The following is a 17,094-nucleotide window of genomic DNA, read 5'->3' on the forward strand; positions in this document are numbered from 1 at the left end:
AATAGTAGAAGGACATGCACTCACTGGGAAATGTGTCAATAATTCCAGCTCTTGGAGAATACTTGGAGATGGAGGGATGGTGGTGGAGCAGGAGGACTCGTCTCCAAACTAAACTTTCTTCCATACTCCCAAACTGGATTTGCCTTCATGATCTGAAGTCACTTCAATTAAAGGCTCTGTCAAACCTGATCTCCTCTCTTCACCGCCCATCCTCTCAATTTTGCCAAACGCTGTCCTTCAGGAACTCCTCATCACCGTCTCCCGGGGCTTCCAGGTCTCTTCTGACGGAGGAGACCTCAGGGTAGACACTGCGCCCGCGGGGGGGGGGCTTCGCGGTTGTAGGAAAACCGTCCCATTTCCAGACAGCGGGCACGGGTGGATGGTGGCTGAGGACAGACGGGGGAGGAAGACAAAGCGAGAGGCTGGGATCCCCTCCGGAGAAAGCTCGCCAGCGCCTTTACTCCCCACCCCGCGAGGAGAGGGTGTGGTGTTTTGGGCGGGAGGGCGAAGGCGTGCTCGGCTCGGCCTTCCCCGGCCTGATAAAAGGGCAGCCCAGCTATCGAGGGCACGAACCCGCCAAGATGGTGCTCAGCGATGACGACAAGGCCAAAGTGCGGGCCGCCTGGGTCTCTGTGGCCAAGAATGCCGAAATGTATGGGAGTGAGACCCTTACCAGGTAATCTCCCCCTTTCCCACTTGCGGCTTGCGCCAAGATCGCCCCGGCGATTTCACCCCCCCCCCGGCTTCCCTTCACTCTCCCTTTCCCCGCAGACTGTTCATAGCGTACCCAACCACCAAGACCTACTTCCCCCACTTCGACCTGAGCCCGGGCTCCAGCGATCTCAAGACTCACGGCAAGAAGGTGATCAACGCGCTCACCGAAGCTGTCAACAACCTGGACGATGTGCCGGGAGCCCTTTCCGAGCTCAGCGACTTGCACGCCCATAAACTTCGTGTGGATCCCGTCAACTTTAAGGTGAGTCGCCTTCTCCCAGCAGAATTGGGGTGAAGGAGGGCGCATGCGTCCCTGCCACCTGCTTCGCCTTTAGCCCTTGGGGTGGCCGGGGAATCCCTGTAGCCGTCGATGGCTTTTGGGTGGCTCTGCCTCTCTTAACTGGCACCCCTCTCCTGTCTGCAGCTGCTGGGCCACTGCCTCGAGGTAACCATGGCCGTTCACAACGGAGGGCCTCTCAAACCCTCAGTGATTTTGGCCCTTGACAAGTTCTTGGACCAAGTCGCCAAGGTGCTGGTTTCCAGGTACCGCTAGAAAGAGAGTGCACACCCTGCCTGTGCTCGGAAATAATGACCCTCTTCCTCTCCGGTCTCTCTCCTACTTCACCTTGTCAACATCTCTTGCCTGCACCTCTTCTGCTCTGCGGGGTTCACTTGTGGAACTCTACTTTGGGTATCTGCTGGAGCCTGAATTGCTAGTTGCCCCGTAGCTGAATTGACCAAGCCAAGGTTGGAGCTCTCTGCAGTGGGACTGAGCAACTGAAGAACTTTGGTGGGGGCTCCTAAATGTGTGGATAATTTTCAACCACCCTAATGTCATCCACCACCATTAATTTCTGACCTGGTTCTACTTCCACTGTTGTGCCAATTATCGATTCCATTGCTTTCTCTCCCTTGTTGAATCTTCATTATTACAACAAATAATAAAAGCACAGGAAAAGAGGTGCAATAGTGTTTTTCAGTGTGTTCCAAGTCATTCTGCTGCGTTGTTAGTACTGCATGCGCTTCTGAATCGGGCAGAAAACATTTGTCTTCTTGAAATGGGTGGGCACATTGTAGGAGAGGGGTCATTGCTGTTTTTGGGGCAGCAATTGCAGGAAAAATGGGTCAAGTATGAATGGAATGACTCAAATGTATGGCCTTTGTTTGGAAATGTGCATGGCAACTTCTTACAGAATTTGGGGGAAAGCTTAAGCAAATCAAGCCAAAAGCAATACTTGGATTTGCATAACATTGTAAAACTTACACTCAGGTTAATCAAAGTAAATAGTTGGGGTCAAATAACAGCAATTCTCAGATGACGATCTGGTTCACACAACATGGTAAGATGATGACTGAGTTCCTATAATTTCCCATCAATTTATTGTTGATAATAACAAATTATCAAAATGTAGTTTTTTTACTCAGCCTAGCATGTTACACTAGCCCAACACACCAGTCTCATTACATATAACTGCATTTTATGGGGTATCCAGGCAAACATATTTAAGCAAAGGACTATAGGAACGTTTAACTGTCACTTTTTGCAGTTGGACTTTAAAAAACAGGTATCCATGTAAGCAAGGCTTATTCTAGAAAACCTTCTGCCAGGAGGGAGAATGTTCCTACATTGGTGAATGCTAATTATTTGGAACATGAAACTGGTGAAATTTTGAATAAGGAAAGATATGGCAGTTAGAAGTGTTTATGTCCATTTTACAACAGCACATCTAGAATGAAGATATTGTAGTATAAAGACTTTTGTGGATCAGCTGGGAGAGCCTAATATGAGTCTTGGGGCACTCTACAATGGGACAAATTACAAGGTGGAAAAAAAAAACCTGGAGTGCTTGCACTATCTAGACATTCCTGAAGATAATTCTTTAAAAGTCTGTTAAAATTATATCTCACCTTCCCACCAAGAGCTGTTTACACAGGGATTCCCCCTTCATTTTATCCCACCTTAGTGATGCTGTGAAATAACCTGGACTAAAAGAGAGTGACTGGGTCAAAGTCACACACCTGGATCTCGCTGGTCTCCCTCCAGCAATTTAACCACTGCACCATTTTTAGGAGTTGATGTGGTGCAATGATTAGAATACAAGTATTGCAGAGTAACGCTGGCCTCTGCCAGGAGTTCGTTCTTGACTGGCTGAAGGTTGACTCAGCTTTCCATCATTTCTAAGGTTGGTAAAATGATGACCCAAATAGTTGGAGGCAATATGCTGACTAAACTGCTTAGAAAGCGCTGTAAAGCACTATGAAGTGGATGGGATAGGGTAGCCCCTTGCAAAGAAAGGATCTCACTTTTCCACTGTGGGACATCACTGACCTAATGATGAAGAAACTTCTTTCAATATGCCCCCCCACCACCAAACTGAACATGGTGGCTTCACTCATGCAAAATGCTGAACCATAATGCAGCTGTTTGGTTTTTGAGCTCAATGTTGTGTTGTTTGTAACTTACTGAATAGGGGCACTCTAGGGGCACTCTAGAATGGGATAGATTACAAGGTGGAAAAAAAAAACCTGGAGTGCTTGCACTATCTAGACATTCCTGAAGATAATCCTTTAAAATCTGTTAAAATTATATCTCACCTTCCCACCAGGAACTGTTTACACAGGGATTCCCCCTTCATTTTATCCCACCTTAGTGATGCTGTGAAATAACCTGGACTAAAAGAGAGTGACTGGGCCAAAGTCACACAGAGTTTTTGTGACTATGTGGAGACTTGAACCTGGATCTCGCTGGTCTCCCTCCAGCAATTTAACCACTGCACCATTTTTAGGAGTTGATGTAGTGCAATGATTAGAATACAAGTATTGCAGAGTAACGCTGCCCTCTGCCAGGTGTTCGATGTTGACTGGCTGAAGGTTGACTCAGTCTTCCATCATTTCTGAGGTTGGTAAAATGATGACCCAGATAGTTGGATGCAATATGCTGACTAAACTGCTTAGAAAGCCTGTAAGGTATATGAGTCTGTGCTATTGCAATTTCACAAGAGAAATTGGAGGAGGGGAAAGGGGGAAGTGTTGGGGCTAGTTCAAACAGAGAAGCAGAATACAGTGGAGGTGAAAAACCTACAGGCTTCTGTATTTTCAGCTAGCCAGTAGGAGAGGTAGTTCAAAGACTTCATTACTTGTAACACCAATCAGTTTGGTGTTAATGAGAATTGTTTGTCAGAAATAAATTTCATAGAGATGAGGGGGAAGCATAGGAGAGTATCAGGAGGAAATGGCAGAAATGGCTTTTGAAGGGGAAATCTTGTCTGACCTTTTTCTAGAAATGGGTTGCGGGTAAATTGGCTACAGTATGTCAACTACACTATATAAAAAACTTTACGGGGAGTCAGAAAAATACCTGCATTCCCAACAAACCAGGTCCTGTGATCCCACATCCCACAGATTATTCTCAAAATCTTTCCATCAAACCTTATAATTAGGTTAATAATAAAGATAATACACATAGATTTGGTTGCAATATGCCCAGAAAAAGGGAGTCAGTTTTCAATTAATGTTTTTTTAGACAAAATGGGAATTTTTACATTCTAAATAAGTGAAAGGCAGTTTATTGACATGTGAGCCAATTAAAGAATTAAACAATTTCTAGAATTTGTTTATTGAAACAGTTAGACAGCCTATTGGTATAGGAACCTTTTACACTGAACTAATATTTTTGACATTCATTCATTCATTCGATAAAGCTAATTGCGATCAACACTTTTCACAACTTAGAGCTTAAGCAAGCCAACAAAGAAAAAGGAACTGCCATTACTGTAATAAGATGGCGACGACCCACCCTCTGCACAGTCAATTTAGCTATACTGTACAATGTAGGCTACAGAAAAGATGCAAAATAGGATTTCGGAGGTCCGCCAGCCCACAGGATAAATGGATCGGAGGCCAGTGTCTTCTTATGCTGGGATGCTGGATTTCCGGGACATTTCTCCTGCGTGGTCTTTCGCCACTTAGCCTAGAGCAGGGGTAGGCAACCTCGGCTCTTTTATGAGTCATGGACTTCAACTCCCAGAATTCCTGAATAAGCATAGCTGACTCAGGAATTCTAGGAGTTGAAGTCCATGAGTCATAAAAGAGCCGAGGTTGCCTACCCCTGGCCTAGAGATACACCTCGTTCCTCACTTTAGCAACGAAGCCAAAAGAGAAAGCGAAGTTACCCAAAGAGAAATAACTTGTGGTGGTTGGGCTCATTGTTGTTCGTTGATACGATTTCTCAAATGCCGGGGCCAAACTCGTGCAAAGAGGAAAGCGGTAGAGAACGAATCAGAAGATTGGCGTCTAGCCAAGCGAGAGAAGTTAGGTCTTCTTGGCGGACAGGTGAGCTGCGGAACGCCCGCGAAGAAGCGAGCGGGGAAGGAAACCAGAGAGCACCGCAGCGGTAGGCAAGCGGGTATCGCGCGGGCTGCCGAGGCGCTCTCACGTCCCAGGAAACCTGTCGTGTTAAGAAGTTGCCGCCTCTTTCTGAGCGGCTCCAAGCGGACGGTTGTTGTTCTTAACTTCCCCGGGGAAATCTTTGGAGCCGAGGACGAGTTGAGTGCGCCGCCCTCTCTCTCTATCGCCCGAAGCCATGCCGCTCTATCTCGCGGAGTCTGGAAAGGAAAGAAGCTGTGGCCGGCCTGGGACCTCTGGCTATTAGGTTAAAAAAAAAAAAAAAAAGAGCAAGCCCTGCACAGCAGCCCCTCAGACCTTTGCGTCTTGCTTCCTCCTCCAATTCCGCCCTTAGCCTCCGTCAGGGAGTCTCTGGAGGTGAATCCCTGTGTTTTGTGGCATTGTGCTGTGCTGTGTGGTGCAAAGGAATACTGCAAGGTGCCGACGGAAACTCCCCCTCCCCTCCCCCCCGTTTTCACTCTCCTGTAAAATACTGGGGATGAAATGTTGGTCTTTATTGTTGTTGTTAATTGCGAAGTCGTGTCCCGAAGTCGTGTCCGACCGATCGCTACCCCATAGACAACGTTCTTCCAGGCCTTCTTTCTTACCAAGAGGTTATTCTGATGGTGATCAGGCCTTTAATTGTCCAGAAGAGTGCAGGTAGTCCTCGACTTACAACAGTCCACTTAGTGACCGTTCAAAGTTACAACAAAAAAAATGACTCATGACTGTTTTTCATAATTACGAGTTGCAGCATCTCTATGGTCACTTGATCAAAATTAAAATGTTTGGCAACTGGCTCATTTTTATGCCGATGTAATATTAAAATATTATCGTAATATTTGCTGCCCCATTGTTGATCCCTATGCTGCAGTAGGCATAACACTTTCAGCTGGTAGTCTCTTGTTTATTAGTGTACAAGGAAAAAGATTCCGCCTAGCTTTGCCTCATTTCCACTTCCAGCTGATAGGGGGGGGGGAATCATCAGACTGAGATAATAGACGACAAAGCATTGCAGGCTTTACAGCTTTTGAAGCTCTAATAGCACAGATCTAAAATAAAATAGTAAAACCTTTCCTCTGCCAGGTGGGTCCTCTCAGATTGATTTTATGGCAAATCAATATTTAATTTTTGTAGACCTTTCTTTGATGTATTCAAACCTTGCGAACTTTCAAGCTTCCTCCTTCCGTTATATATTCAAGATGGACAATATTTAATATTTATTTGCTACGTATATGTAGAGATGTGGGTCTATATATATGTTGTTCATAGTATGTTTAGGTGTGCCATTAGGTGTGTGTCATGTATATGTTTCACTTTGAGAGCGGGCAACAAAATCTCATTTTTGATGTGTGCCATTGTGCCCACAGTATAAAAATGACAATAAAGGTTATCTTATTCACTTGAAACTATAATAGGGCAGCAATGAAATAAGAAAGGAAATTCCACTGTTATACTGTTAAGCTGATGAGTTAAGATTGTCTAACTTATAGATTGGGGATAAAATGAGAGCAACTTTGTGCAATCAAGGATTTATCAATCCAAGCTGGCACAAAAGTTACATTACCTTGAAATGTCACTGTCTGTCCCTATCTTTTTTCTACTGAGACTCCTTGGCTGAAATCCGTCCAAAGATTCTGAATTAAAAGGTCTAATGGTGGAAGAATGGGTGAGAGCTTGGTCTTTGTACAAGGCAACTGTAGAACTGCTGCTGAACTGCCTATTGTTAGGAAGTTTTTCCTACCATTCAAGGGGTATCGCCTTCTTGCAACAAAAATATTTAGCATTCTGGAGCACTGAAACATCTTTTTTATGTGTGTGATGCTCTTTTTGTGACACTTATCTCCACTCAGTTTTATTATCTAAATATTCTCAGATCTTTTACATTATTTTTGTGGGACTTGGTTTTCAGACCTTGGTCATTGTCATTTTTCTTCTATTCAACATTCTGTTAATGGAGAGACTAGAAACAGAATCTCTAAATGGATTCTGGCTAATGCAGAATGCAGTAAAAATAAATTGTGTGTGTGTGTGTGTGTGTGTGTATTTCTTCTAGTTAAAGATCTGATAATGGCTTGTGTATTTTGCAAAAATACCCAGTGGGTAAAACCCACTAAGAAAGACCAGCTTACTGAACAAGGACTTGGCTTCTTCTGTTATAATATGAGGACATCTACAGGTTCCTTTGATGAATTGCTGCTGCATTTTATCTGGAGCAGTAGCATCTTGTGTCTTGAGCCCTAGTTAAACAAATTAGGTGACCCAGTGCTTTATAAATCAATCAATATGTGTCCTAAACAAAGCCACATATATGTAGCAAAGAATGAGATTAATATTCTGAATATTACACAGAACATTGTGTGGACTTATGAGAAATTCTAATCAGGATAAATAAAATTCATATTCATAAGTAACTAAATGTAAAAAACAAATGTAGTGAACATCATGAAAAGCATATGGAAGTACTTTTGAAAAAGTATAATGCTTTGTACTTTAAAGGGAATTTTATTCAAAAGGGAGTGCAGTTTAGTAATGTTCTCAGAACCCGCTTAGTTTAGCACTAAGTATATCATAGTCTTCTCAGTCAATTCGCTTCTCAGCGCAGCTCTCAAATTCAAGCAAAAATAAGAGAAAAAAATGAAATAAATAAGTTTGTAAAGGTTGATATTTCTTGTAGTATTTACTCATCTGATCCTATTGATCTCTTCTTTGTCTATGAAAAATAACAGCAATTACTTAACATCAGTTAACTAAAATTATTTTCTTCTACACTTTTTTTACATTACATTCTAAAAAATCTTTGCATTCTAAAAAAACCCCCTCTTACTTAGCATGAAATGAATTTGAAATCATTGTATATCCTACATATTCCATCAGAGAAGGACTGAACAAAACATAGGGGATGAGGAGAGTTAAGTAACTGTTACCAAATTCATCTACCAGCAAATCCTAAGTTAATCATTAATAACAATAGTATAAGATATCCTGCTGGACAATTCTACAGAGTTTAAAAGAATGGAAAGAAAGTAAAGGATTAAAGAAGAGAATTTTCATAGTGCTAAGGCCAACTGTCACTCTGAAACAAACAAGAGAAAACAATATGGAAAGAAATAAACAGATTGTAGTTGGAGGAACAAAGTCAAATTTTTACAGAAGAAAGAAAAGGAACAAGTGACTTTTAAAAGCCATAAATGGAAGTGGAAGGCTTTTATTTTTTGCAATGGCACTCAAGCATGTGGTCAGGATGTGCCTTAGAAATGGTTGGATAAGCCTATCAATATGGATATGCAGAAGTTGCAGGAACCTGAGGAAGATTTGCAGAGTCTTGGAATTCCCTTTGGACAACCTGTTGACATAGCGGTTTGTTACAGCTGAAGGGACTTCCACTTCAGCCAGGGTAGAAGACCAGCTCTGTAACTGATGTTAGATCTGGATCTAAACTGGGCATGAATCCAATTATCAGTACCTGGAGGGAGTTTGAGCCTCTCAGTTCCAAGAAAGTGGTCAGAGTCCTCAGGACTGTAATTATGATCACCTTTCTATTCATGTCTCTCTTGGCTGTTTAATGCCTCTCAGGTGATGACATGTAGTTGGATCCGGGGGTAATGAATGTATCCTTGAAGGAGGGAGTCATTTTGCTGGGTCTTAAAAAGATGGTAGTCTACTCCTTCCTCAATAAATCATCTCTACGTCCAACAAATCTGTATAATTTTTGTCCTGTCCAGCGTCTCTTTTTAGGAACCTACTAATAGATGACCTGTGGCAGGGCAGGATGGGAGTGATGCATCCATCCGATCCTTCCTTAACCTCTCAGCAGCTGTAGTATCATTAATTATGGTATTTTTCTGGATTAGTTTCTAGAATTGGGAATGGAGAGTATAATGCTGACGTGGTTCTCTTCATTTTTCTAAGGCTGATTTGTGTTGGTGTTGTGGGAGAGGGGAGACAAATCTAGCTGTAGACCCCTACTTGGGTGGTTTCCTCAGGTCTCTACTCTCTTTGCTATTATTTAATTTCTGTAGGAAGCTACTAAATGAGGCCCCATCAGCCTGGGGTATATGTAACTTTTATATTTCTGCATCAGGACAATCACTTGATGCTCTCAGAGTTCTTTTCCAGTGACTGGTTGGCTCTGTAGGTCTGAATGGGAAATAATAGGTTTTGATTCAGTCCAAGCAAGCCAGACTGACTGCTTTACTTCTGAACAGAATAGCACTCTGCCAGACAGACCTGGTATACAATTAGGAATCTTACTCCATTTGCTTGAAGAACTGGTGGCAACTGAAGACAAGAGCCCTCTTGCACAGCCTCGTCTTGTTATGCCCATTCCTAGATTGGGAATCGTCTTGTTATGCCCATTCCTAGATATGGTCACCTCCACAGAGAATACTTGCATCACACTATACGGGGGTTATTTTTTTAAGACAATATGGAAGTTATAATTGGTTCAGAATGCAGAGGTGGGAGTGGTACCATTACTTTGTGAAATGCACTGTGTTTCTATAGGCTTCCAGGTGCAATGCCAGAATGCCGATTATTATCTATTAAGCCCTTCATGGTACAAGGCCATGTGCTGTAGTTTCTATGTCTCCCATCCCACAAGATCTGACAAACTCAGTATGCTTTAGGCCCCTCCAGGAAATAGTGACGTCTAATGAGACCCAGGAAGTGTGTGCCTTCACTCTCATATTAACAATCCTAAAGCAATTTTCCAGTTTGCAGTCATCTATGATCCTAACCCAGGGGGGAAAAAAACAAGTGTTTAAAGGCAGCAGGGACACCCCATCCAAATCTTTGGAATAGCTCCTAAGATTTGGATGATGTGTCCCTGCTGCCTTTAAACACTTGTTCCCCCCACCCTGGGTTAGGATCATAGATGACGACAAACTAGAAAATTGCTTTAGGATTGTTAACATGTTTTAGGCGCTTTTGGGCCCTGTTTTCATACTTTATTATGGTTCTTTTATGTTTACTATTTACCTTTTTTGCTTTTAACCATAACTTAGACACCCAGAGTTATATTTTTCAAGCGGGGCAACCATACTGTACAAATCATTTAAATAAATAAATAAATAAATATTCTGAAATAATGGGAATCCCTCATATTCACACTTAGATCTACTATGGAAACTAAGCAATCTTAAGTAACATATTTTTATCCAATTTTGAGTAAGATGCTTTTACCCAATTTCATTCATTTAAGGTAAAATAGAAACAGACTGTATTACACAGCTATTGAAGGAAACAATAACTGAGTTCATACATTTGTGCTAAATCATGGCTTATTTTAACTAAAGCTTGCTAAATAATCCCCAATGACTGAGTTCATATATAACCCATGCTAGTTATAGCTCATGGTTTATAAACCAAACTGTCCAGATTTACATAATGCATAAGCCAAAACTAGACAGATCATATTACTACTTAGCAGAATGCATGAACTTAATTCTTTCCTTGTGTATCTGAAGCAGAAAGTTAAAGCATAATCTTTACCACCAATAATGGTTCATTATATCTAACATTATAACTTCTGCTAAACAGTGCTGAATTGTGTTAATAAATAAAAAAATACAGACTAATCGTTTGTATGTACACAAAGATTACTATTAAATTATTATACATTTTTGGAACAGTTCAAAATAAAAATATAGTTGTAGAAAATCAGGTGGCATATAAATTTAATGAACAATACTAATGTATTAACTTGAGAACATTGGTTTTTAAAATTACCAATTGTAATAGAAGGACAAGTTCTTCATCTTTGTCTCTTTATTTTCCCAGCATACTTTCTATCAATTTGCACAATTCCTTCTGTCTAAATGCTCTTTTCATCACTTTTTTCAACCCAATTACTATATTTGATAACATTCTAAACCATCTTTATAGTTGGTTTACCACATCATCTGAACTCAGAGAATGGGTCAAGCTGCTGTTAACACAGAACATCTTATTTACTAACATAAATCTTGTTTTTCAATACTCAATATAGAATATTATCATGGCTAGCTGAATCCTCTGAGAAGATTGCACAAAGTTTAACAAAGTAGAATCGATTTGCTACAGCTTCTCTGCTGTTTGCTCCTATTTTTTTCCTCTTATTAAAAAAAAAAGATTTTGAAAACACAGAGGCTGGAGTGTGTTGTTAATTTTTACAAAAACAGTCATTTCTCTCTCTCTCTCTCTTCTAAATTTTGCTTATTGTTAAACAGAAATCACACCTCAACCCTCTCTGTTTTTCCCCTATTTTATATTTTTTCATTAAATACCCATTATGAACTCACCTCAAAATCATGATCTTCAGATGATTTCATATTAATCATCATCTCTCTTAGAGCTGCTATCTCTTTTTTATGTTCTTGTAACTAGAAATTAATAATGGTATACATAGGAGAATGATCAGAATAGTGCAACCATTGGTTTTCCTTGGATATTCCATGGAAGAAAAGTTGGTGAAGCAAGACAGAACGTATCTTGCTTTGGTACTGGAGAAAATTCCTGAGAATACTGTGAACAGCAAAGTAATCAAACAAATGGACCATCACATAAATCAGAGTTGTCACTCAAGATACAAATAATCAAACTCAAATTATCCTACTTTGGACACACTATGCCAAGATAGTTGTCTGGAGAAGGATATAATGCTTGGAAAGACAGGTCTCAGGACAGGTCTCAGGACAACCAAACTTTGATTTAATCTGTATTTTATGATATAAATTAAGCTAATTACAAACAATATTAACTGTCACGTATTTAATACATGTTTGACTTTAGTTACAATGCAAATTAGAATTTGGTACTGAGTTCTGGAGGAGTTATCGAGGCTACAGCCGAAGTGTTAGAAGACATGGGTGGACATAAGGCATCAATTACAGGTAGTCCTCAACTTAACAATCATAACTGAGCCCACAATTTATGTCATTAAGTGAGACAGTTGTTAAGTGAGCTTTGTCCCATTTTATGACTTTTCTTGCCACAGTTGTTAAGTGAATCATTGCACTTGTTAAGTTGATAATCCAATTGTTAAGAGAAGCTGGCTTGCCCACTGACTTTGCTTGTCAAAAGGTCGCAAAAAGTGTTCACATGATCCTGGGACACAGCAACCGTCATAAATACGAACCAGTTGCCAAGCATCCGAATGTTGGTCATATGACCATGAGGAGGCTGCAAGGGTTGTAAGGATCAAAAATGGTCATGAGTTACTTTTTTCAGTGACACTGTAACTTCAAACAGTCACTAAGTGAACTGTTGTAAGCCAAGGACTACCTGTATGGAGTTAGATCACTTACTGTTGTAGGTAACAACTAACCCTACCTCTTTTGCCAATACTTTTTTTTTAAATATCAGTCTCTTCATTTTTTCTTTTAATTCAGTTTCCAAGGAGGTAGTCACTATCTTCTCTACACAAGGTATAGTTCTGCCCTGACATCTTTCCTGTGAAAAACAATACAATAACTCATATTGAAACACACAAGAAGGTATCAGTTCCAAGAACAAATAATTAATTTAAACATTCCGAAATGGTGTTGCTAGGAAATCTATTGCTGTGTGTTCGGTGTCTGATAGGCATTCCCAAGCTGAGCTGCCTTTGCCCATTCACAAAACAGCCGTCAAAAGGTCCATTTGTGGAATATAAACTAGTTAGGATGTTTCTTACCATGGCCTTCAGTTTACCTCTGACTTCTTTTCAGGACACATTTTGTTTAAAGTATTGGGCTATGTAGTCATTTAGAAATTTAATTTCCTAAGAATGCCTGTGGACCAATGAGAAGTTCTAATACTCCGGGGGGGGGAAGGGTATTGAAGATAGGTACGTTGCAGGATTCTAGAAATGTATTATTTTAATGTATGCTGCTCTGGAAAAGGCCACCAGCATTGCTTGCTGATTTTGTCCTACCTCTTGACAGTTTGTCTTTCTCGTTATAGTATTGAAAATGTTTATAGTAATAAAAAAAATTGACCTGCTAGTGTATCCACTGTCTTAGAAGTTTCTTATCCTATTCAATGTATAGTTATAGACAGAATATAGTATTTCTCCAGCATAAATTGGCATTGGAAACCAAAGCAGTAATTCAAGGTTTTTGATACTTCAACATTCACTGTAGGAAATAGGATGTCCTTAAATAAATTGCAACCAATATAGGAACGTGCTATAAAATATTGGAATAATAACTGCCTGGTCATGGGGTTATCCTGTCAGTAAGGGAGTCATCTCAGTCCCTTATTATCTGTACTCATCTGGAAGCAACAAAACTGAGGATCAAGTAATCTGTGTAATCCATCCTTTTCTAACAGTGCACTTCATTAGTTTCATTTCATTTTTAAGCACACCATGATAGGAAAACGTACCATATTGCTTTCACCACCACCAGACCCTGTAGTAAGAAAACTTGCTATCATTGGTGACTCCTTTACAATGGACTCCAATAATGATTCCTTCAAAATGTTAGGTGTATATTGCGTTTCTGCACATGATCGGAAATAATGTTAAATAAGACCTTTGATAATCAATGCATTTTTACCAGATCTATAGAAAGTTTCAATAGTTTTGTTCTTCTGAAATTCTGTAAGGGCTCTCTTAGGACGAACTGAGCCCCAGTATACAAGGGTTACTTCAACATTAGTTATTTACTCTGGAATTTGCATAGTGCAGTTGCGATACTCCCAGCCTATAATGTTGGTCTCTAAAATCCTTTCAGGGCCACAATATCTTTCATTAGAAATTTCCTTCTAATTAAATTATTGACTTCTTTCTTAGTGAGAATGTAATTGTCTTGTTCCATCATTTACTATACAACTGAAATATTGTAGTACATTATTGGCTTTATCTTTTTAGATAGAGATTTTTTTCCCAAAAAAACATGCACATTAATCAAAATCTTTTGCATCCTCTTTAAGGTACAATTCACCATTGCAGTGGACTATTGCCAAAAGCAGGGGTCTTCAAACTTGGTCCTTTTATGACTTGTGGATTCAACTCCCAGAATTCCTCAGCCAGGCACGCTGGCTGAGGAATTCTGGGAGTTGAAGTCCACAAGTCATAAAAGGGCCAAGTTTGAAGACTCCTGGCCAGAAGGAATACTAAGAAACTTATTCATGAAGAAAGAAATCAGAAACTAGTATAGCACTACATTAACTGCCATGTTGAGTTGAAAATAGCTAACATTCATTTTCTCAGCATTAGGGAACCTCTAGCTATGGCTCAGCTACTGTAGTATGTTCGCAGTATTAATGTACTAATTATTTATGTCATGATTTTCAAGTGATGAAGGAGTAGCTTTTCTTTTTGCCCATCCAACATAGAAGGCATTAAAGTTCAGGGACTAAGGACTGGATCCAAATCAAGACTTTAAGAGGGCAAGTGTTGCCTCCACTTGTCTGCAATTTAAAGTAGACAAAAATCTCTAATATGCTTTACTGTGAGAGGGTGTTGCAAGTTGCGAGTATACAGGTCAAGAGAAGGGCAAAATGTTTAAATTCCTTCTCATACAACATGGATGTCATCTTATGATGCTATTTGCTTATTCTTAAAGTCTCGAGGGAGCAAATTTGAGATTTATTCCCAAATTATTTACAAGTATGATGTTTCAAAAAGATTAAAATCCAACACAACATCAGAGGAATGCATGCTTCAGAGTCGGAACAAGAGTATGTGAAAAGCAGAAGTACAATACACATATGTTTTCTGTGTGGACAAAATATAGCAATATACTCTCTGTTCACTAGATTACACTTCCAGATATTGGCAGTCAAGATGGTGTCTACAAGTGTTACCATAACCCAACATCCTTTACAGCAATTTTTGATCTTTTAAACAGTAATTACACAAAGAGATTTTTACATGTGGTTATACAGTATCTATGAGAATTACTCAATATTTCAGGAGTTGTGCAAGTCAGACAAAAAGAAAGTTCAACCACCGTCTTTTCTCCCTAAACAACAATTAATAACTGAGGAAAGTGTTGTGTCAGTCTTCATATGATAGTTGAAGATTTAAAAATGATTAAAATTTGTATTTCTACTTTTCAAACATTTGTGAACAATATGCAGATAAGATTTGGAATTAGGAACTTGTCAGGTTCAATCGGTGGGTCATTTTCTAATCCTAACTCAATTTTCTTTGGCATCATAAGTATTTCTGAAGAGAGGGGTCAGAATTGTGTAAGGCTGCCTCCATGCTTAACTTGATGATTGAATTAACAGGTTTTCTGGATCTACAAAATAAGTCAAACCATAATCTATCAACTGGACTAGATTTTCCACTAGATTAAAATTTAAAAAAATAACATTATAACTGCAGTTATCACTTAACTGATCTTAAATTGATTGAGCGTAGTGTGAGTACCAAGTCCCATGAAATTTACTGCCACTTAAGTGCATAAAGCACTAAGCTCAAATGTATACTTTTTCCTGATAATTTTGTCTTCACATGTTCCAAGTTCCAATTATACTTGATCATACATAAACGGGGAAGGGAATGATTCATGCCCTTCCATAGCTTTCTTTTTTATTGTCATTATTTCTAATGGCTTTAATATCAAAATGTAGACCGTTTTCTGGATCCATTGAGACTGTCCCAGGCTTTTCAGAGGAATCTGCTAACTATTGCTCAGCTTCCTCTTCAGCTGTGTGTATGTACTTTACTTCAGAAGAAGTCACTAACTGATTCTTTTCAAAAACCATCTTTGTGACATCACAAGGAACTTTTATCACCACAGGAGAATACCAAGAAAATTCATCTTTTCTAACAGAACCTGCTAGGTACCTTGGTATAAAAGCTTGGAAGAAATAGTTATCTTTAATGGAAAAATAAAATCCCTCAGAGTCAAGCATTTCTAGGAGAAAACTGGTGCAAGAGTAATTTCTCTACATTGCAACTGGGTTAAAAGTGAATCAACTCAGCTGTCAAAGAACAGAATCCAGGAGTGATGCAAATATGACATGTGGTAGTGTTTATAGGTAAAAATCCAGATGTATGTGAAACATTCTGGTTTAAATACATGAATCTAGTATATAAATTTTTAGGTTTGTCACATTCTTTTTTTTTAAAAAAAACACAAGTTTTATTGTTTTTTTTTTTTTACAAACAAGTGCTTAAGAAACAATATGATGACAGGATAATCAATTATCCAAGAGCAAAATCATACATGTATAGTTCAAATTAAATCATTAAAAAGCTCCCTCTCTATTTCCTCAAATAATATATTCAAATTAATATATTTCAATACAGTTAAGTCAATCAAAGCAATCATCAATAACATTTCATCTATATAAATCCAAATACTGTATTAGGCTTTACTATTTTCAATTACCATATTCCATTTTGCTACTAAAAATGTTATTAACACTTCAGGTGTCTCTCCATTCCCTTTTTCCTTGACATAGTCAGTAATCATTTATTAATATCATTTATTCTTTTTTAAAAAATCTCTCGTATTCTTCTCTCATTACAAAATAACTATCCTTTCTAACAGCAAAAATATTACTCCAAAAATACATTTCTACTCTATTTTTTAAAATCTATATCAAACTCCTTTAACCCCCACCCAAAAGCTATATCCACAGCAAACATGTTAGTACACAAACATCTTACTAAGTTCAAATATTTAATTAATCTTTATTCAATCTCACGTCTTATTTACCCATCTTAAACCATGAATCAATCCGTGTCTAAAAAACCTTTTAAACCCGTTGTATAGAGTTTTAAATCACACTCTTAAATCTTATTCTAGCTTTCTTTTTATGCCAAGTAGGTTTCCATAACAGAGTCTCTATATCAACAAAGAAGTCTCTTTTTGTGCCTTGTAGTTATCATTTGAATCAAGAAAGAGCTCATATTCACTCTTTGATTCTGGTTCCAGACTGTGGCGTTTACAGCCATGCAGAGAGAATGCTCTCTTCGCCGGCTGTTTTCCCTCTGCCGGTAGACCCTTAATCGGGTCAAAAAGTCGCCCTGGAGGGGCAACTACCATTGAGGAGGCCCTCGTCGACTGTGGAAGG

The 17,094-nt window shown here is 39.3% G+C and overlaps 1 protein-coding gene and 2 long non-coding RNA genes across 3 annotated transcripts; 1 reads left to right on the plus strand and 2 right to left on the minus strand.

Moving 5' to 3' along the window:
* Positions 1–264: 264 nt before the first annotated feature.
* On the plus strand, positions 265–1,681 carry LOC120311191 (hemoglobin subunit alpha-A-like). The gene is made up of 3 exons (XM_039350401.1): positions 265–676; positions 772–976; positions 1,139–1,681. The coding sequence occupies exons 1-3, from the start codon at positions 582–584 to the stop codon at positions 1,265–1,267; spliced, it is 429 nt and encodes a 142-aa protein (XP_039206335.1). The 5' UTR covers positions 265–581; the 3' UTR covers positions 1,268–1,681.
* Positions 1,682–4,264: 2,583 nt separating this feature from the next.
* LOC120311203 lies at positions 4,265–5,815 on the minus strand. The gene is made up of 2 exons (XR_005557553.1): positions 5,416–5,815; positions 4,265–5,318 (listed from the first exon to the last, which is right to left on the minus strand). It is a non-coding gene; the product is annotated as an uncharacterized LOC120311203 (long non-coding RNA).
* Positions 5,816–7,236: 1,421 nt separating this feature from the next.
* LOC120311198 lies at positions 7,237–15,738 on the minus strand. Its single transcript, XR_005557552.1, has 5 exons — positions 15,645–15,738; positions 13,444–13,559; positions 12,409–12,528; positions 11,379–11,459; positions 7,237–7,810 (listed from the first exon to the last, which is right to left on the minus strand). It is a non-coding gene; the product is annotated as an uncharacterized LOC120311198 (long non-coding RNA).
* Between the last annotated feature and the right edge of the window lie 1,356 nt (positions 15,739–17,094).

Source organism: Crotalus tigris, unplaced genomic scaffold (genome assembly GCF_016545835.1).
Source record: "Crotalus tigris isolate CLP2741 ecotype Arizona unplaced genomic scaffold, ASM1654583v1 scf7180000017567.3851432, whole genome shotgun sequence".
Taxonomy (NCBI): Eukaryota; Metazoa; Chordata; class Lepidosauria; order Squamata; family Viperidae; genus Crotalus; species Crotalus tigris.